The sequence below is a fragment of the Hemitrygon akajei genome, chromosome 8, assembly GCF_048418815.1.
Source record: "Hemitrygon akajei chromosome 8, sHemAka1.3, whole genome shotgun sequence".
Taxonomy (NCBI): Eukaryota; Metazoa; Chordata; class Chondrichthyes; order Myliobatiformes; family Dasyatidae; genus Hemitrygon; species Hemitrygon akajei.
Window position 1 is genome coordinate 84213117 of NC_133131.1, and position 27302 is coordinate 84240418.

The 27302-nt window shown below is 39.8% G+C and overlaps 1 protein-coding gene across 6 annotated transcripts in view; it reads left to right on the plus strand.

Annotated features, from left to right (window-relative positions):
• The window catches only part of snx13 (sorting nexin 13), a 180663-nt gene that overhangs the window by 130124 nt on the left and 23237 nt on the right, over window positions 1-27302 (plus strand). For 4 of the 6 annotated variants that reach the window (XM_073054106.1, XM_073054108.1, XM_073054110.1 and 1 more), the window contains 5 exons: window positions 4324-4428; window positions 10116-10248; window positions 19835-19872; window positions 20765-20834; window positions 26556-26731. In XM_073054106.1, the coding sequence (XP_072910207.1) occupies window positions 4324-4428; window positions 10116-10248; window positions 19835-19872; window positions 20765-20834; window positions 26556-26731 (522 nt within the window). The remainder of the gene's footprint in view (window positions 1-4323; window positions 4429-10115; window positions 10249-19834; window positions 19873-20764; window positions 20835-26555; window positions 26732-27302) is intronic. The other 2 variants (XM_073054107.1, XM_073054111.1) reach the window with 2 other exon arrangements.

Genomic DNA, 27302 nt, shown 5'->3' on the forward strand with positions numbered 1-27302 from the left:
AGCGTTCTCGCGCGGGTCTAATGCGCTCGCCCCCTCCTTTCCGTTTATCGCAAACCGGTATTTTCCCCACAAGATGCGGCGAAACCGGATGTGATGTCATAGCATCCCGGGATGTAGTACAGAAAACAAATATACTTAAAACACTTCTAACTTTAACTAGAAAATACTAACAAATGAATTACTAAGCGAAAATATTATAAACTAAATAACTGCCATAAAGGCAGCACAATGCTTTTCTTCGAGTGTTTTCCATGTTGATGAGGGTGAGTACAAATGACTGATTTACAATAATTTAATTGTGAAAGTGCGCTTGATTTATCATACAATTTCATTGGACCTCTGTGAACTACTCATCAATTTTATTGGTCTACTGTTACGAGGCAAAATGTTTTTGGTGGCATGAAAAAAAAACATGCATTAGCCGCACCGTAGTAAAGGCCGCAGTGTTCAAAGCTGTTCAAAGCGTGGGAAAAAAGTAGCGGCTTATAATCCGGAATCTATGGTACATTGTATTAGGTATTGTAAGTAATCTAGAGATGATTTAAAGTATAGGCAGTCTTTAAGTCAGATTTGTATGTAAGTCGGAACAGGTACATCCGGTATTATTTAGTGTCAGTTAGTCAAATGTTTGTCTTAGTATGTATAGCATATATTTTACCTTTCTATGCATATAAAACACTTAAGAAGCATATGTATTTTAATAATTAAACCACTGCATTGCTTAGTAATAATTGCAGCTTTCATTGGGGCAGGGCCTTTCACATGCTCCATTATTCTCACTTTATCCTTTAAAATTGTTCCGATCGTTGACCAACGCTTTCCCAATGACCGATGGCATTTCACCTCTTTCTGATTGTTTTATTATTTCCACTTTATTTTCAATCGTGGTATCATTTTCTGTCAACGGAACAGAAACACTGCGTATTCAGCAGCAGACGCGGGCGGCGGGTCCTGAGCTCTGCCAGGTCCTAAAGTCCACTGCACTGAGACAGGTTAAATAAGAAACTTAAGCATCCACGTTTTTTGGTATCCATGGGGTGTCCTGGAACCAATCCCCCACGGATACCAAAATTCGCGGATGCTCAAGTCCCTTATTTAACCTGTCTCAGTGCGGTGGACATTAGGACCCAGCGGCAGAGATCTGAATCCGCAGTGTTTCTGTTCACGAAAATAATCACGATCACGATTGAAAATAAAGTGGAAATAATAAAGCAATCAGAAAGAGGTGAAACGCTATCGGTCATTGGAAAAGCGTTAGGCTACGTCGGTCAATGATTGGAACAATTTTAAAGGATAAAGTGAGAAAAGCTGTGCCCCGATGAAAGCTACAATTATTACTAAGCAACGCAGTGGTTTAATTATTGGGTTTTTGATCCTCCACATCAGCCTGGCACGGTGGAGAGCGCACTCCATAGTGATCTGTCACGAGATCGAACTCGGGAGCTTCCCGAGCCCGGCGCTGAAGCATACGTTTTTAAGTGTTTTATATGCATAGAAAGGTAAAATATATACTATATACGTTTGACTAACTGACACTAAATAATATTTATCATGACACACAGGTTGTGAGTGCCTGGAATGACTTGCCAGGGATGGTGGTGGAGGCTAAAACTTTAGGGGTATTTAAGAGCCTCTTGGACAGGCACATGGATGAAAGAAAAATGGAAGGTTATGGGGTAGTGTGGGTTTAGTACTTTTTTTAAGGATTATATGGGTCGGCACAACATGGAGCCTGTAGTGTTCTGTGGTTAAATAATACCGGATGTACCTGTTCCAACTTACTTAATAAGAGAACTTAACAATTTTTTTTCGATCCCGATCCACGATAACCCACACATATCCTCCCGTATACTTTAAATCATCTCTAGATTACTTATAATACCTAATACAATCTAAATGCTATGTAAAATAATTGTTACATTGCATTGCTTAGGGAATAATGGCAAGAAAAAAGTCTGTACATGCTGGAAGAGCACTCCCGGGTTTTCTCGATTCGCGGTTGATTGAATTCGCGGATAAGGAGGGCAGGCTGTATTTGGAAAAAAAAATGTGACTTTAAGATACCACGAGTGAATCTGCAGATGCTGGAAATAAATAAAAACACAAAATGCTGGCAGAACTCAGCAGGCCAGACAGCATCTATGGGAGGAGGTAGTGGCGACGTTTCGGGCCGAAACCCTTCAATAGGAGTGAAGATGGGGATCCCCATCTATTATTTCAGTCTGGTTCTCTTTCTCTCTCTCTTCCCCCCTCACTATAATCTCCCTCCAGCCCTACCTTTCTTTCTATTTTACTTCCCATAATTCTCCACCTTCCCCCTAGCCCATTTCCCTCCAACCTATGACTTCCTAGCTCTCTACTTTATCCCTCCCCCCACTTCTTATCTCCCCCCCCCTTGACCATCCCATGTTACTTCACTTCTGATGAAGGGTTTTGGCCCGAAACGTCGTCACTACCTCCTCCCATAGATGCTGTCTGGCCTGCTGAGTTCTGCTAGCATTTTGTGTTTTTATTTTTTTTATGACTTTAAGATACGATCTTTTAATGAAATGACAAGTCAAATTTCACAAGAAGATAATATTGCACAATCAAAAAGATAATTTTCTACTCAAAGCCTTGCCAGTGTTTATCAACCATACACCACCAATAGATGAAAAACAAAAGCAGTTGATTATTGATTTCATTGTTATTCACAGAACTGAACAGCATGCTTTGTTGAAAAATTGATAAAGACAGCATATCAGTGTTAAATGTTTTATGTGGTTCTCTGAATACTAAATTAGAAAATTGAATGCTGTAAATATGAAGCACAAGGTGAAAGTGCATTAAAGATTTCACCGCTTTCTACTGGCTGTGGGTGACTTTCTTCCCTCATAATCTCCACCTACACCACGCAAGTTTGATCATGCCTGACTGTATTAAACTTAAGGTTTATTATCTTGGTTCTGATAAAATGTGTATTTTGTTATTGTCAAGTTAACTCTCAACTCCAGATGAGTGCGCTTTTTGAGTCACTCTCTTTCCACTATCTATCAGTCAGGTTAATATTTTTTTGCTATAAATCCTTTTAGAATGAAAGGGAAAATCTTAATATTTCAAGGTAACTATCCACAACATGAACTGAAATGTAGAGTCTCTTATCCATTTAGTAAGATTTGTCAGTGATCAGGGTAAGTATGTTAACAATAGTTCCTTGGTTTTTTTAACTAAAGGGGAAATCTACTGTTCAGAGTTATGGATAAAAGTATGTACCGTAGATTCCGGATTTTAAGCCGCTACTTTTTTCCCACATTTTGAACAGCTTTGAACTTTGCGGCCTTTAAAACGGAGCAGCTAATACATGATTTTTTTCATGCCGCCTCGTAAACATTTTGCCTCATAACAGTAGACCAATAAAATTGATGAGTAGTTCACAGAGGTCCAATGAAATTGTACAATAAATCAAGCGCACTTTCACAATTAAATTATTGTAAATCAGTCATTTGTACTCACCGTCATCAACATGGAAAACACTCGAAGAAAAGCATTGTGCTGCCTTTATGGCAGTTATTTAGTTTATAATATTTTCGCTTAGTAATTCATTTTCTAGTTAAAGTTAGAAGAGTTTTAACTATATTTGTTTTCTGTACTACATCGCGGGATGCTATGACGTCACACCCGGTTTCGCCGCGTCTTGTGGGAAATGCCGTTTGCGATAAACGGAAAGGAGGGGGGGAGCGCATTACGCGAGCGGCTTTGGATCTGAGCGAACTCTGCTTTTAAATGCCGTTTGCGATAAACGGGACGGCGGAGCGAAAACGCTGCTTTTAAGTTAAAGGCGATCAATAACTTTTCCTGGTAGGCTGCAGTATATATATTTTTTACCAGTCGTTAGGAGATATTGGAATGTTGTTCAGTAAAGAAGTATACGCAACGTATATTTAAAAGTAGCCGCGTTACGGGCACGGTTCGAAAAAAAGCATTTGCAATATGTATTTGTTTTTGTTACCATATGGATTTAATTAAAAGTTAAAAAATCCTCACGTGTAATATCTTTCTGTGTAAATATCTCATATTACAACGTGGGACACCTGCGGCCGAAAATCCGGTGCGGCCTAAAATCCGGTGCGGCCTTTACAAGTAAAAAATTGATTTTATTTCTAAAATTAGAGCCAGCGGCTTTTAATCAGGTGCGCTCTGTAGTCCGGAATCTACGGTAGTTAGTTCACATAAATATCGGATAACATCAAAGTACGCAAATAACAACCTAAACTAAACAGTGATTTAATATACATCCAGTGGAGTTTTCATTTATCATCAAAAATCTGTTTGTTCTTTTGCCAGGCATCGCCAAGAGTCCATGTGGATGATAACCTGGTTGCTAAATTGACAGAAAAGTTGAATTATGAGGATCCTACACCAGAAATATTTGATGATGTTCAAAGAAAAGTATGTTCAATAAAAGAATAATACGCTTTCAGCGTTAAAGGTCCTGGGGTTTGATAAAGAGAAGAAAAATGAGGATGTGGGAACATAAAAATAATTTTTTAAACCTTCCATAATTAGTGAAGGCAAATGTAGAAAATTATAGTCAGAAACAAGAGTTGTTTTGGGAAACAAAGAAGCAACAGTGCAATTGGTTCTGTGTTTTTTTTTGATGGAAGAAGGCAGAAATAAATTCCCTAAAATAGTAAGGAATGAAAATTCAGATGCAAAGGAAAGGAAGTTACTTTATTTTTTTTTAAAGTGCTGGATAAATGAATGTCACTGAAAGCTGATTAGTCCTCAGACCCTGATCATTGCATTCCTGATTACTAAAAAGATAGCCATGGAAATAGTGAACATTGGTAGATTACCACCTCTCAAAATTCTGTGGATCAGTCCTACTGATTGGACGGTGCCAAATATAATTCCATTATTTATCTCATTATTAATTTATTCTCATTATCTTTGTTTCAGTATTCACCAGTGGGAGGGATCTTGACAGATGTGTGGTCAGCCTAGAACAGGCTAATGCGCTGGAACATGTCAAGGTTAAGAAAGAGGATGAGTTGGAACTTTTGCAATATATTAGGATAGATAAGTCTCTGGGACCAGAAGGAATATACCCAGGTTAGTACAGGGAGCAAGGGAAGTTATTGCTGCGTCATTGGTGATGATCTTTGTGTCCTCATTTAGCCACAGGAGAAGTACGAGAAGATTGGGCAATGGCAAATGTTATTTTTCTGTTTCGGAAAGGTAATAGGGATAATCCTGGGAATTATATACCAGTGAGTGTTACGTTAGTGTTGGGCCACTTATTGGAGAGGATTTCTAAATCAAGATTTACAAACATTTGACCATTAGACCAGAGATATATGAGCAGAATTAGGCCATTTGGCCCATCAAATCTGCTCCACTCTTTCGTTATGGCTGATCCTCACAGCCCCATTCTCCTGCCTTTTTCCCTTATCCCTTCATGCCCTGACCAATCAAGAATCTATCAAACTTTGCCTTAAATATGCAAAACGATATAGCAAAGAATTCCACAGATTCAGTTCTAGCTAAAAAAAAATCCTCCCCATCTCTGTTCTAAAAGGACACCTCTCTGTTGTGAGGCTGTGCTCTCTGGTCTTTGACTCTACCATGATAGGAAACATTTTCTCCACTTCTACCCTATCAAGGCCTTTCACCATTCTATAGGTTTCAATGAGGTCACACTCATTCTTCTGAATTCTAGTGAATACAGGCACAGAGCCATGAAACACGCTTCATATGACAAACCATTCAATCCTGTGAACCTCCTTTGAACCCTCTCCAGTTTTAGTACATCCTTTCAAGATAAGGGGCCAACACTGCTTGCAATATTCCAAGTGAGGCCTCACCAGTGCTTTATAAAGCCTGAACATTGCATCCTTGCTTTTATATTCTGGTCCTCTTGAATTAAATGCTAACATCGCATTTGCCTTCCTCACCACAGACTCGACTGCATATTAGCTTTTAGGGAATCCTGCACAAGGACTCCCAAGTCCATTTGTGCCCCAATTTTTTAGAATTTCTCTCCATTTAGAACATATTCAAACACTTTCATTTCTTCTACCAAAGTGCATGACATACACTTCATGACACTGTATTCCATCTGCCATTTCTTTGCCCGTTCTCCTAATCTGTCTAAGTTCTTCTGTAGTTTCTACTTCCTCAAAACAACTTGACCCTTAACTTGTCGTCTTATCGTTTGCAAACTTTGCAACAAAGCAATCAATTCCATCATCCAAATCATTGCCGTATATTGTAAAAAGAATGAATTCCAACATAATTTGCTGTGGAGCACTACTAGTTACCAGCAACCAGCCAGAAAAGGCTCCCTTTATTCCCACTTTTTGCCTCCTGCCAATCAGCCACTGCATTATCCATGCTAGTATCTTTACTGTATGGCACCTCCTTAAAGGCCTTCTGGAAATCCAAGTACACAACATCAACTGATTCTCTTTTGTCGATCCTGCTTATTATTTCTTCAAAGAATTCCAACAGATTTGTCAAGCAAGATTTTCCCTTGAAGAAACCATGCTGACTGTGGCCTGTTTTATCATGCCCCTTCAAGTACCCTAAGACTTTGTTGTTAATAATCGACTCCAACACCTTTCCAATCACTAAGGTTGGACTAAATGGCCAATAGTTTCCTTTCTACTCCCATTTTTGAAGAGTGGAGTGACATTTGCAATTTTCCAGTCTTCCAGAACCATTATAGCATCTAGTGATTCTTGAAAGATCAGCCACCACCCAGAACCCTGAAGTGTATACCTTTTGGTTTGCCAAGAACCTTTTTCCTAGTAATGGTAACTTCACAGAATTCATGACTCTGACACCTGGAATTTCTACCATACTGCTAGTGCCTTCCACAGTGAAAACTGATGCAAAATACTTATTCAGTTGGTCTGCTATTTCCTTGTCCCCCATTACTACCTCTCCAACAGCATTTTCCAGTAGTCCAATATCCACTCATGCTTCTCTTTTACATTTTATGTATCTGAAGACACCTGACGAAACTTTTGGTGTCCTCTTTAATATTATTGGCTAGCTTTCTTCCTTATTCCATCTTTGCTGTCATAATGGCTTTTTAAGTTGTCTTTTGTTGATTTTTAAAAGCTTACTAATCCTCTAACTTCCTACTAATCTTTGCTCTATTATATGCCCTCTCTTTGCCTTGTGTGTTGGCTTGGACTTCTCTTGTTAGCCACAGTTGTGTCATCTTACCTTTAGAATGCTTCTTCCTCTTTGGGATGTATATATCTTGCACCTTCTGAATTACTTCCAGAAATTCTAGCCATTGCTGCTCTGTTGTCAACCCTGCCAGTGCTCTTTTCCAATCAATTCTAGTCAACTCCTCTCTCATGCCTCTGAATTCCCTTTAGTCCACTGTAATACTGATACATCTGACTTTCTCTCTCTCATATTTCAGGGTGAAGTTGATCATATTATGATCATTTTCCCCTAAGGGTTTTTTTTTACCTTAAGCTCTTTAATTAGTTCCGGTTCATTTCACAATCCAGAATAGCTGATCCTTTAGTGAGCTCAATCACGATCTGCTCTAAAAAGTCATCTCATAGGCCCTCTGGAAATCCCCCCTTCTGGAATCCAGCACTGGCCTGATTTTCCCAATCTACCTGCATATTGAAACAATCCCCCCCCCCCCCCCCCCGGCATGTCTATTGTAAGTAACACTGCCCTTTTGGCATACTCTTTCTATCTCTCATTTTAATTTGTAGACCACATCCTTACTACTGTTTGGAGTTCTGTATATAACTCCCATCAGGGTCTTTTTATCCTTGCAGTTCCTTTGATCTATCCATGATAATTCAACACCTTCCAACCTTATGTCACCTCTTTCTAATGATTTGATTTCATTTTTTACCAACAAAGCAACATCACCCGCTCTGTCTTCCTGCTTTGAGGATACAAAGTATATTTACCAGGAGGCTGCCTGGATTAGAGAGCACGTCTTATGAGGAAAGGTTGATTGAATTAGGGCTTTTTTTCATTGGAGTGAAGAAGCATCAGAGGCAACCTTATAGTGGTATATAAGATGATAATAGACAGAGTTGACAGCCAGTGCCCTTTCTTCCATGGTGCCAGTGGCTAATGAGACAACATTTTTAAGGTGATTTGAGGAAAGTATAGGGGAGGTGTCAGAGGTAGATTGTTTACAGAGAGAGTAATAAGTATGGAATGCATTGCCACTGGGGTGGTAAAGGTAGATACATTAGTCATGTTCAAAAGGCTCTTAGACAGGCACATCGATGCAAGAAAAATGGAGGTTCAGGTGGGAAGGAAGTGTTAGATTGATCTTGGAGTTAGTTGAAAAAGGCAGCACAACATTGTGGACTAAAGGGTCTGTACTGTTAAGTTATACTTAATTAAGAGGAAGAAAGAAAGTTACTGTAACACCAGTGATAGGTAAAATTCTGTAGTCTTAAAGAGTGTATTTGCAGAACTCTGAGAAATTATCAATGTGATCATCCAAAGTACACATGGAAATTATGTCCGATAAACCTAGCTGAATTTGTTTGAGTCCATGACTGACAATAGATGTGGGGAAATCAAAGGATATTTGTATTTGGATTTTAACAAGGGCTTTAGTAAAGTTCATTAAGAAGTTGATATGCAAACTTGGATATTATGTTGGCATGAACTGAAAATTGGTTAACAGGTGGGACAAAAATAAGGACTTTCCCACGGTGGCAGGCAGTGACCAGTGGAGCACCTTTAGGGATCGGTGCTTGAACCCTCAGCTAATTACAATATATATCAAAGACAAGGAATAAATATTAGCTTATTTGTCACACGTACGTCGAAACAATAAGTGAAATGCATTGTTTGCTTGAATGACCAGTGCAGACGAGGATGTGCTGGGAGCAGCTCACAAGTGTCTCTGTGCTTTCGACACCAGCATAGCATGCCCACAATTTACTAACCATAACTCATACATCTTTTGGAATCTAGAAAGATACTGTGGCCCTTGAAGGAGTCCTACACAGTCATTGTGGGAGTGGGGGAGTGTGCAAAGTCCTTACAGACGGTGGTAGAAATTGAACCACTAACTGCTGTGCCATACATAGCCAATCAATGATTGGATATGGTAACCAAATGGTATATATGTAATCTGTTTGTGATTGTGAGTTAAAAATGATGCAAGGAAATTCAAAGTATTTTGGGGAAGCTGAGTGCACAAATAGATGGCAGGTGCAGTATTATGTCAAGTCAACTGCTGGTGGTATAAACAGAAGGACATTATTTAAATAGTAATGTTGATTACTAATCTTTGTACCAATTGTTGAAAATAGACAAGCAGGTGCAGCAAGAGTTTAAAAAGACAGACATTATATTGGCCTTCATTGCAGGAGACTTTGAGTACAGGAAAGAGGATGACATGCGATAGCCATCCAGGACCTTAGTACAACCAAACCTGGAGCATCGTATGCAGTTCAGTTTGTCCAAGAAACTATTTAGTTGCCATTTAGCAAGCATGTTAAAAGATTGATTTCTGAGATGGCAGAAAGAAAGGGGGAACAATTGGACTAACTAAGTTTGTATACACAATTGTTCAGAAGAATTTCTGATTTCAGATGAATTGTTCAGAGGGTTTCTTATTGAAAAATACAAAATTCTGACATGGCTGCAAATACAGAATATGGGAAAGATGTTTCTTATAGTTTTGAGGGAGGTGTTTTGTTTAGGATGACAGATCAGACTCAGGATATAGTTTAAGATAATTAACTCAGAGGTGTGGAATTTCTCCATTTGGGATGGTAAATCTGCAGAATTCTCTATTACACAAGGTGGTGAAGGCCATTTTGATGAATATACTTAAGTGGGTACATTGATATCGAGACACGAGACATTAACAAGAATGAAGAGGGAGTGGGAATATAATATTGCTGTTTTGAACCGTAAAGCAGTACATTCATATACCTATTTTCTATGTGTCTGCATAGAACAATGAGTGAGAGATATTGATAACTGCTGGCTGCTAGTAGATTTGTTAGTGATGTTAATGAGTTTGGAACTTGGCATAGTGAGGTATCATGTACAGAGATTTTGTACAGAATTTGACTATTATGCCTGAAAAAACTGATTTATTTTATTTACATTTTGTTAAGGTCTATGACATGATGCTGAAGGATGAGCAATTTTACCCCTCTTTCAAGCAAAATGCTCTTTATGTACGGATGTTGGCTGAATTGGACATGTTGAAAGATCCTAGTATCAGAGGATCAGATGATGGAGATTTGGGTATGAATAATGTGTTTGTGTACACAAAGTTTAGAGCTAGAACAACCATTATTACATAATCGTATCACCTTACTGAAAACTTTCAGCATTATATTCATAAGAAGTAAGTTTTACATGAGATTCTGAATGAAGGCTCCATTTTACTAGGCTATCCCCTTATGTTCTCTCTATTAATGGTTCTTTTAAATATTGTAATTCCCTGTCATATTCTGAGAGTTTATTGATCACTATTTACAAACGGACATCTGTCATGGTGATCTAAACTATAACGTTTTGATGTTCACAACTGCTGCATTATCACTAAATATTGCACATCTCATAAAAATCAGGTTAATGTGAAGTGAAAGCTCAGAGATAGTTTACATTAGCTTTATTGTCCAAAACATTTCACTAATAGTTTATTAAAAGACAAAGAATTTTGTTTTTCTGTCACGATGAGCAAGAAGTACCAAACAATTCAGTGGTTTGGTGTCATCTGTAGGGAGAGGAATAGCTAAATATCTCAAGTCATCAAACTTTTGTCAAAGTTGGAGAGAATTTAGAGTTGTAACTCAGTTAACAAAATTATGAAGAGAGGAGAGCAAAGAACCAGAGATAAGGTCTTTATAAGGCAGGATGAAGGGGAATGGAAATGACAGGTAAGGAGGTAAAAGATAGATGAAGAAGAGGTATAAATGGCAAAAAAAATGTTCTTCACATTTCCCATCCAAATAGGAAGCAGCAGTGAATTGTGTTGTAAAATCGTTATATTCAGTCTTGAGTTCAAAGGTTTATGAAATTCCTAGATCAGGAATTGTTTATTTGACTTTTATTAAGTTGTATGTAGTTAAATAAAAAGACCATCTTTCAATAGTCCCTTTGTAATAAATGCATTCTATATTAATCTCTCTCCTGCCAGTGTATCACAGCTTCTTACTACTTCACCTCCCCCACCTGTGTTGCATATTATATTAAGCCTCTTACATTTCTAATCTTACACATTCTGATGGAAGATCATTCTTTAAATATGCTTCCCTACTTTACAATAGCCATGTGCACTGTCATTATTTAACTGAAGCCCTAATCTGTATTTTATTCTCTTATCAGTCAAGTTGATCATTTCTGTTACAACCCTCAGATCTGGACAGCCTTCTTAAGTTGTAGTGTTAAGAAATGAGCACAGCACTGCAGTATTAAGTTATAGTTTAGTCCTACCTTTCTTGCATTCTACCTATTAATAAAACCAGTCATCCCTTGTATTGTCTCACCTTTCTCAAGAAACCTTTCAAAGGTTTGTGAATATAACATACTTGTGTCTGTTTCCCTATTTAAAAATATATTGTTTAGGCTCGACTTCAGCACTCCCCTCTCCTCAAACCTTATTCCCTCTGAATGCACTGCCTTCCACTCTTTCTGCACCAATCCCAACCTTACCATCAAACCCACAAACAAAATGGGGTGCTGTTGTAGCACACTGACCTCTACTTACTGAGGCCAGGCGGCAACTCTCAGAAACCTCCTCATACCTACCCCTTTAACAGGACCCCACTCCAGACCATCAGAAAACTGTCTCCAACACCAGCACTGACCTCATCAACTCTGGAGAACTCCCATCCACTGCCAACAAACTCATAGGTCCCTTACCCTGCTCTGCTCACTTCTCCCTCCTACCCAAGATCCACAAACCGGACTGTTCGGGTAGGCCCATTGTCTCCACCTGCCCCCGCCCCAATGAACTTGTGACCTTATACCTCAACTCCATTCTATTCCCCCTTGTTTCATTTCCTTCCTACCTTCATCAACAACTCTCATGCTCTCTATCTCCTCACTAACTTAAAATTCCCTGCCCTAACTGCCTCATTTTCATCATGGATGTCCAGTCCCTATACACTTAGGCCTTAAAGCTCTCTGCTTCTCTCTTAGTAAAAGAAGCAACCAGTTCCTCGCCACCACCCTCCTTTGTATGGGAGAATTGGTCCCCAGCCTCAACAATTTTTCCTTCAGCTCCTCCCACTTTCTTCAGACTCTCTAAGGGTAGCCATGGGCACCCGCATGAACCCCAGCTATGCCTGCTTTTTCGTTGGCTATGTAGGGCAGTCCATGTTCCGAGCCTTCCCCGGTAATGTTACCCAACTCTTACAGTGCTACAATGACAACAGCATTTGTGCTATTTATACACCCATGCTGAGCTCATCAGTTTCATCAACTTTGCCTCCAGCTTCTACCATACTCTTGGTCCATTTCTGATAACTCCCTCCCCTTTCTCAGACTCTCTGTCTCTACCTCTAAAGCCAAGCTGTTGACTGACATCTTTTATAAACCTACTGATTCCCACAGTTATCCTGACAATACCCCTTCCCACCCTGCCTCCTGTACAAATGCTATTCCCTTTTCTCAGTTCCTTCGTCTCTGCCACATCTGTTCCCAGGATGTAGATTTTCTTTCCAGGACATCAGAGATGCTCTCTTCCTTCAAAGAACAGGGTTTCCCAACATTTCTGTTGCCCTCACCCACGTCTCCATTTCCCAAACATCCGCGATCAACCCATTTTCCTGCTTCCTTAACAGTGATAAAAGTTCCTTTTGTCCTTACCTACTACCCCATGAGCTTCTGCATTCAACACATCATTCACCACAACTTTCATCATCTCAAAAGGGATCCTACCACCTAACTTATCTTTATCTCTTCCCACTCTCTTTACTTTTGAGTTGGGATATCTCCTTCTGTGATTCCCTTGTCTAATTGTCCCTTCCCACTAACTTACCTCCCGACACTTATTTGTGCAAGCGGCTAAAGTGCTACACCTGCCCATCCACTTCCTTGTTTCCCTCCATTTAGGACCCAAAAACAGTCCTTCCAGATGAGGCAACACTTCACTTGTGAATCTGTTGGGGTTGTCTACTGTGTACGGACTCATGATGCGGCCTCCTCTACAGTGGCGAGACCCGTTGTAAAGCAGCAGACCGCTTCATTGAGCACCTCCACTCCATCCACCAAAAGCGGAACTTTCTAGTGTCCAAACGATTAACTCTGATTCACATTCCTTTTCTGATGTGTCAGTCTATGGCCTCTTCTTGTGTCAACGAAGCCACCCTCAGAGTGGAGGAACAGCATCTTATATTTTGTCTTGGTAGCCTCCAACCTGATGGCATGAATATTGATTTCTCTTTACATTTAAAGAAAAATTCCTCCCCCTCTCCTTTTCTATTCCTCACACAGTGGCCCCTTACTCTTCTCACCTGCCCATTACTTCCCTGGATTTGTTCCTCCTTCCCTTTCTCCTATGGTACACTCTCCTCTACTAAGTTCATCTAAGGAAGTCTGGCTTGCAACTCTGAATACCAGCCATCTTGCTGGCAAATGTCAGTCTCTGGTAAATAAAATTGAAGATCTCACGGCTAAATTTCTATACCAGAGGGACATTAAAAGCTGTTGCATTTTTGTTTCACAGAATCTTGACCATCCTCACCATTCCAGATGTAGCAATACAGTATGATAGTTTTACAATGTCCTGCCACGATAGGACTGCTGAGTCTTTCAAATGCAGAGCAGGTGTAGTATGCTTTATGATCAACTCCTTGTGGTGTACAAATACTACGGTGCTATCTGAGTCCTGCTAACCCAACCTTGAACATGTCACAATCAGGTGTTGTCCATTTTATCTGCTGCGAGAGAGGGTACATCCCCACCTATGGTCAGAGAAAACAGATGCTAGACGAACTGAGCAACGTAATCAACAGGCATGAAGCAGTGTATTCCGATAACTTCCCCTATAATTTTGAGGGATTTTAACCAGGCCAGCTTGAAAAAGTCTCTAAATAATTATTACCAACCTATCACTTTAGTACCAGAGGAACCAACACACTGGACCACTGTTATACCACCATCAAAAGTGCTTGTTGTGCTATCTCACTCTTTGGAAAGTCTGTTCACCTGGATGTACTCTACTCCCTGAGACTGAAGACTGCAGTATCAGTAGCATGGACAAGAAGGGAGGCCTAGGAGCACCTACAAGACTGCTTTGAATCGGTAGACTGGACTGTATTCAGGGATTCATCTTCGAGATTGAATGAGTACGCCGCACCTGTCACTGACTTCGTTAAAACCTGTGTGGATGAGTGCGCTGACGAGAACAAACTGTACATAGCCAAATCAAAAGCTGTGGATGAACCTGGAGGTTCGTAGTCTGCTAGATCTGTGGCATTCAAGTCTAGACACCCAGGTCTGTACCAGAAAACCAGGTACAACATGTGGAGGGCTATCTCAAGAGCAAAGGGAACAATTTTCAAGTCAAGTCACTTTTATTGTCATTTCGACCATAACTGCTGGTACAGTACATAATAAAAATGAGACAACGTTCTTCAGGACCATGGTGTTACATGACACAGTACAAAAACTAGACTGAACTATGTAAAAAAAAACAACACGAAGAAAGCTACACTAGACTACAGACCTACACAGGACTGCGTAAAATGCACAACAATAGTGCAGGCATTACAATAAATAATAAACAGGACAATAGGGCAAGGTGTCAGTCGAAGCTCTGGGTATTGAGGAGTCTGATAGCTTGGAGGAAGAAACTGTTACATAGTCTGGTTGTGAGAGCCCGAATGCTTCGGTGCCTTTTCCCAAATGGCAGGAGGGAGAAGAGATTGTATGAGGAGTGCATGGGGTCCTTCATGATGCTGTTTCCTTTGCGGATGTAGTGTGTAGTGTAAATATCTGTGATGGCGAGAAGAGAGACCCTGATGATCATCTCAGCTGACTTCACTATCTGCTGCAGGGCCTTGCGATCCGAGATGGTGCAATTTCCGAACCAGGCAGCAGCTGCTGAGGATGCTTTCAGTACAACCCCTGTAAAAATGTGATGAGGATGTGGGGGTGGGAAATAGACTTTCCTCAGCCTTCGCAGAAAGTAGAGACGCTGCTGGGATTTCTTTGCTACGGAGCTGGTGTTGAGGGACCAGGTGAGATTCCCCGCCAGGTGAACACCAAGAAATTTGGTGCTCTTAATGATCTCTACCAAGGAGCCATCGATGTTCAGCAGGGAGTGGTCGCTCTGTGCCCTGTTGAACACTGTTGGAGGCAGTATTGGATGCATATCAACTCTGGCAGAGTTTACAGGCTATCACTTCCTACAGAGTGAAATCTAATATGAATGGCAATGTTGCTTCACTCTCAGATGAGCTCAACACCTTTTAAACACCCTTTGAAAGGGAGAATAATACTAGCTATGAACATCCCTGCAGCACCTGGTGACTTCGTGATCTCTGTCCCTGAGGCCTATGTCAAGCTGTCTTTCAAGAGTGTGAACCCTCACAGGGTGACATGCCCCTATGGAGTACCTGGTAGGGCTCTGAAGACCTGTGCCAACCAACTGGTGGTGGTGTTCAAAGACATTTTCAGTCCCTCATTGCTATAGTCAGAAGTCCTCACCTGCTTCAAACGGGCATCAATTATGCCAGTGTCCAGGAAGAGCAGGGTGAGCTGCCTTAACGACTGTTGTCCAGTGCTACTCACATCTACAGTGATGAATTACTTTGAGAGGTTGGTTACAGCTAGAATTAACTCCTGTTTCAGCAAGAATCTGCACCCACTGCAATTTGCCTGTTACCACAATAGGTCTACAGCAGATGCGATGTCATTGGCTCCTCACGCAGCCTTGGATTACCTGGACAATACAAATACCTATGTCAGGGTGCTGTTTATTTACTAGAGCTGAACAGTTAACGCAATCATTCCTACATTTCTCATCAAAAAGCTCCAGAACCTGGGCCTCTGTACCTCCCTCTGCAAGTGGATCCTCAGCTTCCTAACTGGAAGACCACAATGTGCATGGATCAGTAATAACATCTCTACGTCCCTGCCAATCAACACTGGCGCACCTCAAGGATGCGTACTTAAACCACTGCTTTGCTCCCTACACCCATGACTGTGTGGCTGGGCACAGCACAAATGCTATCTATAAATTTTCTGATGATACAACTATCATTGGCAGAATTTTAGATGGTGATGAGAAGGTGTATAGGATCGAAATATAACAGCTAATTAAGTGACAGTGACTATACTTCATTGAGAGTTTGAGAAGATTTGGTCTGTCACCAAGGACACTTACAAAGTTCTCCATGGAGAACATTCTAATTTCGCTGCATCACCACCTGGTATGGGGGAGGGGGTGGTGCAGGGAGGTACTACTGCACAAGATCGACATAAGCTGCAGACAGTTGTAAACTTAGTCAGCTCCTTCATGAGCACTGCCTCCATAGTATCCAAGGAATCTTCAAGGAGTGGTGCCTCAAAAAGGTGTCATCCATCATTAAGGAGCCCCATCACCAAAGTCATGTCTTGTTTTCATTGCTACAATCAGGAAGGAGGTGCAAAAGTCTAAACACATACATTCAATGATTCAGGAATGGCTTCTTCCTCTGTGCCATAAGATTTCTGAATGGACATTGAACCCATAAACACTACCTAACTACTTTTTAATTTCTAATTTTGCACTAATTCCTTTGTAATTCAGAGTCATAGAAAATACAGCACAGAAACAGGCCTTTTCAGCCATGACAAACCACTTAAACTGCCTATTCCCATTAAAGTGCACTGGGACCATAGCCCTTCATAACCCTACCATCCATGTACTTATCCAAACTCTCTTAAGGACACTACGGAAAATCCTGACAATTCTAGACAATGTTTCTCACCCTCTGCGTGACATCTTAGCTTAATAGAGGAGCACTTTTAGTGATAGACTAAGACATCTGCACTGCTCCAAAGAGTGCTATATGAGGTCATTCTTACCATCGACCATTAGACTCCATAATGAGTTTACCTAGAGCCAGGGAAGTAATGATTCCTCCTGTTAGACTGTTGTGGAAACTTAATTTTTATTCTTTTACTTTTCTTCTAGTATTTATATCTGTGCACTTGTAATGCTTCTGTGACACTATAATTTCCTTTGTGATCAATAAAAAAAAAAATAATGTATCTATCTAAACGTTGAAATTGTGCTGGCAGCTAGATCCACACTCTCACAACCCTCTGAGTGAAAAAGTTTCCCCTCATGTTTCCCTTAAATTTTTCACCTTTCAGCCTTAACCCATAACCTCTAAGTTGTCTCACCCATCCACAATGGAAAAGCCTTGCTTGCATATACCTTATTGATACCCCCTTATAATTTTGGTATACCTCTATCAAATCATCTCTCAATCTTCTATATTCCAAGGAATAAAGTCCTTACCTATTCAGTCTTTCCTTATAGCTCAGGTTCTCCAGACCTGGCAACTTACTTGTAAATTTTTTCTGTACTCTTTCTATCTTATTTAACATCTTTCCTGTATGTAGATTACCAAAACTTTCACTGACTTATGAACCTGTATTCCCAGATTCCTTTGTATTACTGCACTCCTCAGTGCCCTACCGTTCACTGTGTAAGACCTGCCCTGGTTGGTTCTACCAAAGTGCAACCCCTTATACTTGTCTGCAGTTAATTCCATCTGCCATTTTTCCATCTGGTCCAGATTCTGCTGCAAGCCATGATAGCTTTACTTGGTGTCCACTTTGTTGATATAATAACAAACAATGGACCCAGTACTGATCCCTACGGTACTCCACCATTTACAGGCCCCCAGTCAGTGAGGCAACTATTTACTCTGGCTTCTCCCACAAGGCCAATGTCTAATCCAATTTACTACCTTATCTTGAATACTGAGATACTGAAGCTTCTTGTCCAACCTCCCATTCAAGACCTTGTCAAATGCTTTACTAAAGTCCATGTGGACAACATCCTCTGCCTTGCCTTCATCAGCTTTCCTAGTAACTTCCTCAAAAAGCTCTAAGATTGCTTAGACCCAACCTACCAGCCACAAAGCCATACTGACTATCCTGAATCAGTCAATGTCTATCCAAATATTTATATACCTGGTCCCTCAGAACACCTTCTAGTAACTTTCCCACTACTGATGTCAGGCTCACTGGCCTGAAATTTCCAGGTTTATTTTTAGAACTTTTCTTGAACAGTGGAAAAACATTGGCTATCCTCCAATCCTCTTAACTTCCCATATTGTTCTTCTATGGTATGAGAGTCCCAATCAGATCACCTCCTATAACATCCTTAAGTTTCTTGCATCAGTCTGCAATCTCTGCAAATTTGTTTCTCTCAAACCCTCCCGTCGTTGAGTGGTCTGTAATATAGCTCCATTAACGTAGTCACACTTTTTAAATTTCTCACCCATAATGCCTCACTAGCTGAGTTGTCCAGCCTGTTCTGACTGAGCACTGCCATGATATTTTTCCCTGACTAGTAATGTCACCCCTCCTCCTTTAATCCCTCCCACTCTGTCACGTCGAAAACAACTGAACCATGGAATCTTGAGCTGCCAGTCCTGCCGTTCCTGCAACCACTTCTCACTAATGGCTACAAAATCATAATTCCAGGTGTTTATCCATGCCCTGAGCTCATCTGCAATTACTACTATACTGACATTAAAATATACACAGCTCAGGACATCAGTTGCACCATGCTCAAACTTTTGGTTCCTGACTTTGAGGTCTTAACAATATCCATCTCCACAACCTCTCCACTAACTAACTGTTCTACCACTCTGGTTCCCACCACCCTGCGACTCTAGTTGAAACCCCACTGTGCAGCACTAGCAAACCTTCCCACTAAGATATTAGTCCCCTTCCAGTTCAGATTCAAACCATCTCTCTGTACAGGTCCAAACTTCCCTGGAGGAGAGCCCAATGATCTAAAAATCTTACGCCCTCCCTCCTACACCAACTCCTTGGCCACATGTTAAACTGTATATTCTTCCTATTTCTGGCCTCATGAGCAGGTGGCATGGGTAGCAATCCTGAGATCACAACCCGGATTCATTTCCAGCCCTCTATCTTTTATACCCACCTAGCTTCACCCATCTCCTTCTAGCCATCCTCCTTCTCCTTCCCCCAATTTTTTGTTCTGTCATCATCCCCCTTTCTAGTCCTAAAGAAGGGTCTCAGCCTAAAATGTCAACTGTCTATTCATTTTCATAGATGTTGCCTGACCTGCTGTGATCCTCCAGCATTTTGTGTGTGTTGCTTTGGATTCAGTCCACCAAAATCTATTGCGTTACAGCTTTCTCCGTTAAATTTAATTTGCTTTGTATAGGCACATATCACAAGTGAAGTTTGTCACATCTCGTAACGCAGTAGCTAAACGATTTTGAAATGTTAAACTGTTAATTGTTTAAATTAGATAAATCAGGGAAACATTTCTCCAAAATAACAATACCCTTTCATGTCTTCATGTTTGTTATGACGTAGTTGTATGGCATTTAACCCACTGAGTCCATGCAGGCTCTCAGAGAAATCCCTTCAACCTCATACAACCACACATTTTCCTATCACCTCTTCTTTCAAATGCCTATCGACTCCACCCTGAGTATTTTACCATCCAGCTAAATTGAGTAATTTACATTAGCCTATGATGCTAATCTTTGGGGCGTGGGAGGAAATTGTAATTTTTCTTTGTTAATACTTTGTGATTTTAATTTTAAGAGCATGACTTCATGTATTTCATTGTTCCTTACTAATAGATTGTTACTTTGATTATCTTCCCCCTCTCCAGAGTCTTTCAATGGCTCTCCAAATGGTAGTTTAAATTCGGTAAGTTATAAGAAACTTTTGCCTCACTGAGATCATGTGATGATATACCTTTGTCTGTTTTTGCATAGAACAAAATAACCTAATTTCTATCTATCTGTCAATCCTGGAACTAAGCTATGGCTTTTGTTTCTCTGTGCTTTGAGGCAAAACTTGATGGCTGTGTAAAGTTAAAATGCTTGTGTCAGTATTTTAATATGAAACTCTATTTGTTCTGGTCCAGTTTCATGTCAGAAATGAATGAACACTTGTATAATTGTGTTCCTTTGTATCACGCTGTAAATAGTCAAAAAATGTATCAAATGTTGTTGTTCCTGTGCATACCCAACTTAGCAATCTTTTCCCTTTTGGGTGATGTTTTCAAAATAATTTATGGTTTGCATTTAGATCATTAATATTTTCTACAGATTAGTATTAGTATTTTCTACAGTTCCTGCCCATTAACTTAGCACCTAACTCCCTGAACTCACTGAATTCATGTTTTTTTTCTATTATTATGTATTGCATTCTACTGCTACCACAAGGGCAACAAATTTCATGACATATGCTGGTGATATTAAGCTGATTCTGATTCTAATATGATCAGATTCCATTTAAGTGAAAAATAAATAAATTTCAGAAAAGTAAATTCATGGTAAAGAAACCAGGGGTCTTCACTCACTATCTTTTTCTTTGCAGGTATTGGTAATTAATGGTTGTTACTTTTGATAATCAAAACAAATTTCCTTAAAAATATATAATTTAGTGATAGTTTGATTTTTGGTGTCATCAGTCATTATTTAGGTGGCATAACATATATGTGCATACTCAACTCGTGAGAATGAGCTGAGTTAAGCAGTTTGGAAAATAAGTTAATTTGAAATTTGTTTTGAAAAATTTATGTGTTGTTCTCTAGTCACTAGATGATCTTTCAAATACCAGTACTGAAGAGTCATTGCAACTTCAAGTAACTATTAGTGACACTGGTAAGTAAAAAGAAGCATATAGCCTGCAGATAAAGCTAATTTGTGCAAATCTAGTTTTTTTGTATGCATGTCACTTAACTATTAGATTTACTTCACAAATATAGCAAAATTAGCTGAGGTATCAGATACATTATGATTTGTGTGCTCACAGAGCAGCTACACTAGTTGAAATAATTAATACCTGTTGATTTGATAATGAAGCATTTTTGTTGAGCCAAACTTGAACAGTAACAATAAGTACTTATATATTCTGTACTCTTTATAGATCACTGTATGAGTTGGTTTTGTGTAGAAGTGTATCCGTCACCAGATGGTAGAAAAAACTTTGTGGTTTTCTGTAAATTCTGTCTTCCTATTTAACAACAGAAAAGATGTAGAGTTAATTCATGAATTTTCAGGTCATGTGCATGGATTGACACTATTAAGCTTATAAAAAACAAGCTTGATTTGTCAGGAATTTGGTTGGCCTTTTTGGAATATGCTTTTCCAAGTGATCTGTTAGCTCTTTGTGGCAATAATTGAATTGGACAGTGTCCTCTATTCTGAATATCATTCTTCCTTTATATGTTTACATTTCTGTTCATTTTTCACTATCTGTTATTTTCACATCTCTATATCTTCAAGGTGGTTTAGCTTTACTGTGAGGGAAAGCTAATTTATAGATTTTCAGTTGATGTCAATTTGGTAACAATATAAAGTCCTCTGTGGGCAACAGAACTTTTTAAAAATATAGTTTCATGGAAAAAAGTTAGTGGGTTGCACGTATATAATGAGTAGCCAGATATTTTCAAACGTAATAGCCATTTTCCATTGTCAATGTAAATTAAATACTAAGGAATTTAAACATTTTGTTTCTATCCACATGGCAAACAGGCTGGTAGCAGTTTTTTTGTAGTGCTCATTTTGACTTGTACTTCTGAGATATTTAATTCAAGCCCTACTCACCAGGCACTAAAGCAAACCATAGTTTTTCACCAAAAATGTAGGTTTGGGACAATATCTGTGTGCTTTAAGTGATGTTGAAACAGTCGTGTTTTTTCTTTGCATTTCTAATGCAAGAACAGCCTAAAATGGATTTTTTTCTTTCTGAGACAATTGAATTTGCTTTTGATTCATGTATATATTAAAGCCAGTACTTGTTAGATTCTGTTATTATTTCAAATCATCTAATCACAGTAAATATACAAGGTAATACTTGTCCACATAGCAATTGAATAAGAGCTATCCAGCCTATTCCTAATTTCCAGACTTGCCTGTCTAGTCCTATATGTAGCTCAAACATGGATTGTAGTACCTTTTAAGCGCGATGGTTTCTTGTTCTACAGATCTTTATAAGCAAATTCAAACACCCATTACCCTCGAAATAAAAATTTATTGCCCATTACATTTTAAGACATTGGAACAGAACTAGGCCATTTGGTCCATCGTCTTCTCTGTCATTCCATCATGGCTGAGTTATTATCCCTCAGTCCCATTTTACTGCCATCTCCCCGTAACCTTTAACACCCTGAAAAATCAAGAACCTATCAACCTCTGTTTTAAATATATTCAATGACTGGGCCTCTATAGCCACCTGTAGCAATGAATTTCACAGATTCAATACCCTCTGACAAAAGAAAATCCTCCTAATCTCTGTTCTAAATGGACGTCCCTCTATTCTGAGGATGCATCCTCTGGTCTTAAATTCCTCCACTGTAGGAAACGTCTTCTCCACATTCACTCCATCTAGGTCTTTCAATATTTAATAGGTTTCAATGAGATCCCCCCCTCCCCCAATCTTCAAAATTCCAGTAAGTACAGGCCCAGAGCCATCAAATGCTTCTCATACAGTGACCCTTTCTTAGCAGAATCATTTTTATGAACCTGTTCTGGACCCTCTCCAATGCCAGCACATCTTTTCTTGGATAAAGGGCCCAAAACTACTTATGTTCTCTCAAGTGCGGTTGACCAATGCCTTATAAAGCCTCAGCATTACATCCTTGTTCTTGTATTCCTGTCCTCTGGAAATGAATGTTACCATTACTTTTGCATTCCTTACCAGTGACTGAACCTGCAAGTTAACCTTTAGGGAATACTGCACCAGTACTCCCAACTCCCTTTGTACCTCTGATTTTCGAATTTTCTCCCCTTTTAGAAAATATGCCTTCTCTCCTACCAATGTGAATGACCATACACTTAGTTACTCTATATTACATTTGCCACTTCCTTGCTCATTCTCCCAATCTAAGTCCTTCTGCAGACTCTTTGCTTTCTCAACACTACCTATCCCTCCACCTATCTTTGTATTGTCTGCAAACTTGGCCACAAAACCATCAATTCCGTCATCTAAGTCATCGATATATAATGTGAAAAGAAGCGGTCCCAGCACTGACTCCTGCGGAACACCACTAGTCACCAGCAGCCAACCAGAGAAGTTCCCACTCTTTGCTTCCTACCAGTCAGCCAATCTTCTTTTCATGTTAGTAACTTTACTGTAATACCTTGGGCTCTTGGTAAACAGCCTTATGTGCAGCACCTTGTCAAAGGCCTTCTGAAAATCCAAATAAACAACATTTACTGACTCTCCTTTGTCTATCCTGCCTGTTATTTCCTCAGATTTATTAGGCAACATTTGGAAGCCATGCTGACTTCAGCCTATTTTATCATGCACTTCCAAGTACCCTGAAACCTTATCCTTAATAATGGACCCCAACATCTTCTCTGAAGTCAGGCTAACAGGCCTATAATTTCTTTTTTTCTGCCTCTCTCCTTTCTTAAAGAGAGGAGTGACATTTGGTATTTTCTAAGCCTCCAAACCATTCCAGACTCTAGTGATTCTTGAAAGATTGCCTCCACAATCTGTTCAGCTATCTCTTTCAGAACGCTGGAGTCGATGTAGTCCATCTGGTCTAGGTGACTTATCTACCTTTAAAACTTTCAGCTTTCCAAGCACCTTCTCAGTAAATAGCAACTGCACTCACTTCTGCCCCCTGACATTCTTGGATTTCTGGCATACTGCTAGTGTCTTCCAGAGCGAAGACTTGACAAAAATACCTATGGCAGATGAACTGTTTTATCATTAATTTCTACCATTCTAGCGTTATTTTCCTTCAGGGCAGTATTCACTCTTGCCTCCCTTTTACTCTTTATATCTCTGAAAAACACGTTTGATATCCTCTTTTATATTATTGACTCGCTTACCTTCACATTTCATCTTTTTTTCTCTTTTTTTTAGTTGCTTTCTACTGGTTTTTAAAACCTACCCATCCTCTAAATTCCCACTATTTTTTGCTATATTATAAGCCTTCTCTTTTCCTTTTATGCTGTCTTCACTTCCTTTGTTACTATGGTTGCCTCATCCAACATTTAGGATAATTCTTCGTCTTTGGGATGTATCTGTCCTACACCTTTGTAGGTGCCCCAGAAACTCCCACCATTGTAGTTCTGCCATCATCCCTACTAGTGTCTCCTTCCAATCATCTTTGACCAGTTCTTCCCTCATGTCTCTGTAATTCCCTTTAATCCACTGTCATACTGATACATATCTTCTCCTCAAACTTCAGGGTACATTCTATCATGTTATGATTATTACCTCCTAATGATCCTTTAGCTTTAGCTCCCCAACTAAATCTAGTTCATTGCACAACAGTCAATACAGAATTGACTTCCCCAAGTGAGCTCAACCACAAGCTGCTCTAAAAAGCCAACTTGTAGGCATTCTACAAATTCTCTCTCTTGGGATTCATCACCAGCCTGATTTTCCCAGTCTTCCTGTATATTGAAATCCCCCACGACTATCATAACATTGCCACGTTTACATTTTTTTTTTACCCCTTGTAATTTGTATACCACACCCTGGCTGTTGTTCAGAGGCCTGTATCTCACTCCTCCAGGCTCTTTTTACCCTGGTAGTTTGTTAACTGTACCCACAAGGATTCTATATCTTCTGATCCTGTGTCATCTCTTTCTAAGGATTTAATTTCATTGTTTTACCAACAGAGCTACCCCACCCCCTCTGCCTACCTGCCTATCCTTTTGATATAATCTGTGTCCTTGGATGTTAAGCTGCCAACTATAATCTTCTTTCAGCCTCAGCTCAGTGATGCCCTCAAAATCATACCTGCTAATTTCTAAATGCGCTACAAGGTCATCTACCTTATTTGTACACTGCATGCATTCAAAGAGTCCTGAGTGAAGAAGGCAAATGCAACGTTAGCCTTAATTTCAAGTGGTCTACAATACAAGAGCAGGCATGTGATGCTGAGACTCTGTAAGACACTGGTGAGGCCTCACCTTGAGTATTATGTACAGTTTTGGGCTCCTCATCTAAGAAAAGAAGTGCTGGCATTGAAGAGGGTTCAGAGAATGATTCTGGAAATGAAAGAGTTATCATACAAGGAATGTTTGATAGCTCTGGGTCTGTACACGCTGGAATTTAGAAGGATAGGGGGAATCTCATTGAAACTTTTCGACTGTTGAAAGGCCTAGACACAGTAGATGTAGAAAGGATGTTTCCCTGGTGGGAAAGTCTAGGGCAAGGATTGAGGCTCAGCATAGAGTGGTGTCTACTTAAAACAGATAACGGAGAAATTTCTTTCGCCAGCGGGTTGTGATTTTATGGAATTTATAAACACAGACAGCAGTGGAGGCCAGCTCATTGGGTGTATTTAAGGCAGAGCTTGATAGGTTGATTGGACCAGATGAGTGGGGTTGAGGGCAATACAGGGACCTGCCAGGATTGAATGGCGGAGCAGACTCGATGGGCCAGATGGTCTAATTCTGCTCCTATGTCTTATGGTCTGAAATAAAACACCTTTAGTCCTCTATTCATCATGCTTTTTGATTTTGTCTCTGTTATACTTGAACTTATCCCACCAATTGCTCTGATAATCTGCCTGTCCTTCCTCACGGTCTCACAGCACATTGCCTCTACTTGTATGCCAACTGCCCAACCTTCAACCATATCACTCTGATTTCCATCTCCCTGCCATATTAGTTTAAAGCCTCCCCGACATCTCTAGCTAGCAAACCTGCCTACACGGACTTGGTTTCAGATGTGACCTGTCCTTTTTATACAGGTCATTACTTCCCCAATGATCTAGCAATCTGAAATCCTGCCTCCTGCACCAATTGCTCACCAATTCATCTGCCAGATCATCCTATTCTTGCCCTCACTGGTGTGTGGTACAGGCAGCAATCCAGAGGTATTATCCTGGAGGTCATTATTTTCAGCTCTCTACCTAACCCCCCTATATTCTCTCTCCAGAACTTCCTCCTTTGAATCCTTTTTATTCTCCTATTCCATTAGATAATTTTAGTTTCAGCTATTTTGCAAACACTTTTGTGATAATGCTGAATGTATCAATTTGCAAAAGGCTTTTCTACAATGAACTTTGACATATTAAAAGCTCGTCTACTGCTAACCACTAATCTTAAATTGGGTTTTAGGACTGATAGAGAAAACAATGGTGTGCATTTGTTTATAATCCAGAAATGAAAGCTCATAAATTGAAGCACAATTTAAAATATTTGATATCATTTAAATGTCACTTGGGGCACTGGGAATAACAGCAACAGACATGGAATATTTCTATACTGTCTACATTCATTTGTCATTCTATAGTTATCTTCATACTGTTGTTGTTTTTCATGCTTTCTCCTCTCTTCTTATGTTCCGTCCCATTTTCATGGATGTTTGTGTTTCCATTTTTCTCTCCTCTGTTTCTTTTTCATTGTGACTAGTCCATGCTGATTATGAACCATATCCTGTGGCAGGAGTATGCAATGACCATGGCAAGACCTATGCTCTGTATGCAATCAAAGTTCAGAGGAGAAACCCAGATGGAAGTGAGGATGTTTGGACGACTTATCGCCGCTACAGCGATTTCCATGACTTTCACATGCGGATAACTGAGCAGGTAAAAGTCCTGCCTGATAATTATTTTTGCCTTCTTCAATCAGTGTATTTTTGATTCCACCATCCCATCTGCACTGATGTAATGAGATCACCAAATATGTAACACAGAAGTTTAAAGAAACCAGATTTTTCCCCCTTCGACTAAGCAATGATAGACTACTATTGAAGAATTGGTGGATTTTGGTCATCCTATGTTATAAAATAGTGCATCTCTTTCAGAGTCATCCTACCAAACAGTTTTTTTTCCTTCTCTGTGTATGTTGCTGTCTGCTGCGCCTGACTGAAGTGAGCCACAGAGAAGTTGTAACTGGGACTATTAAACACAATAGCTTTTTCTAAAGGAAAATAATTTTCACCTCTCCTGACAATGTTTTGTACTTATTGAAACAAAAACAATCTCAGTTTCAATGGCTGTAGTCATGTACTTCTAACATTTTGAATACAAAGAAGGGAACTTAGCAGGTATATATATTTACAATGGTAGCACCTCCAGTTTGAATATTCAATGCTGGGGGCTAGTCCAAAAGCTTTTGTTGGTGTTCAGTTAGTGATATGTTAACGAAGGAGATTGT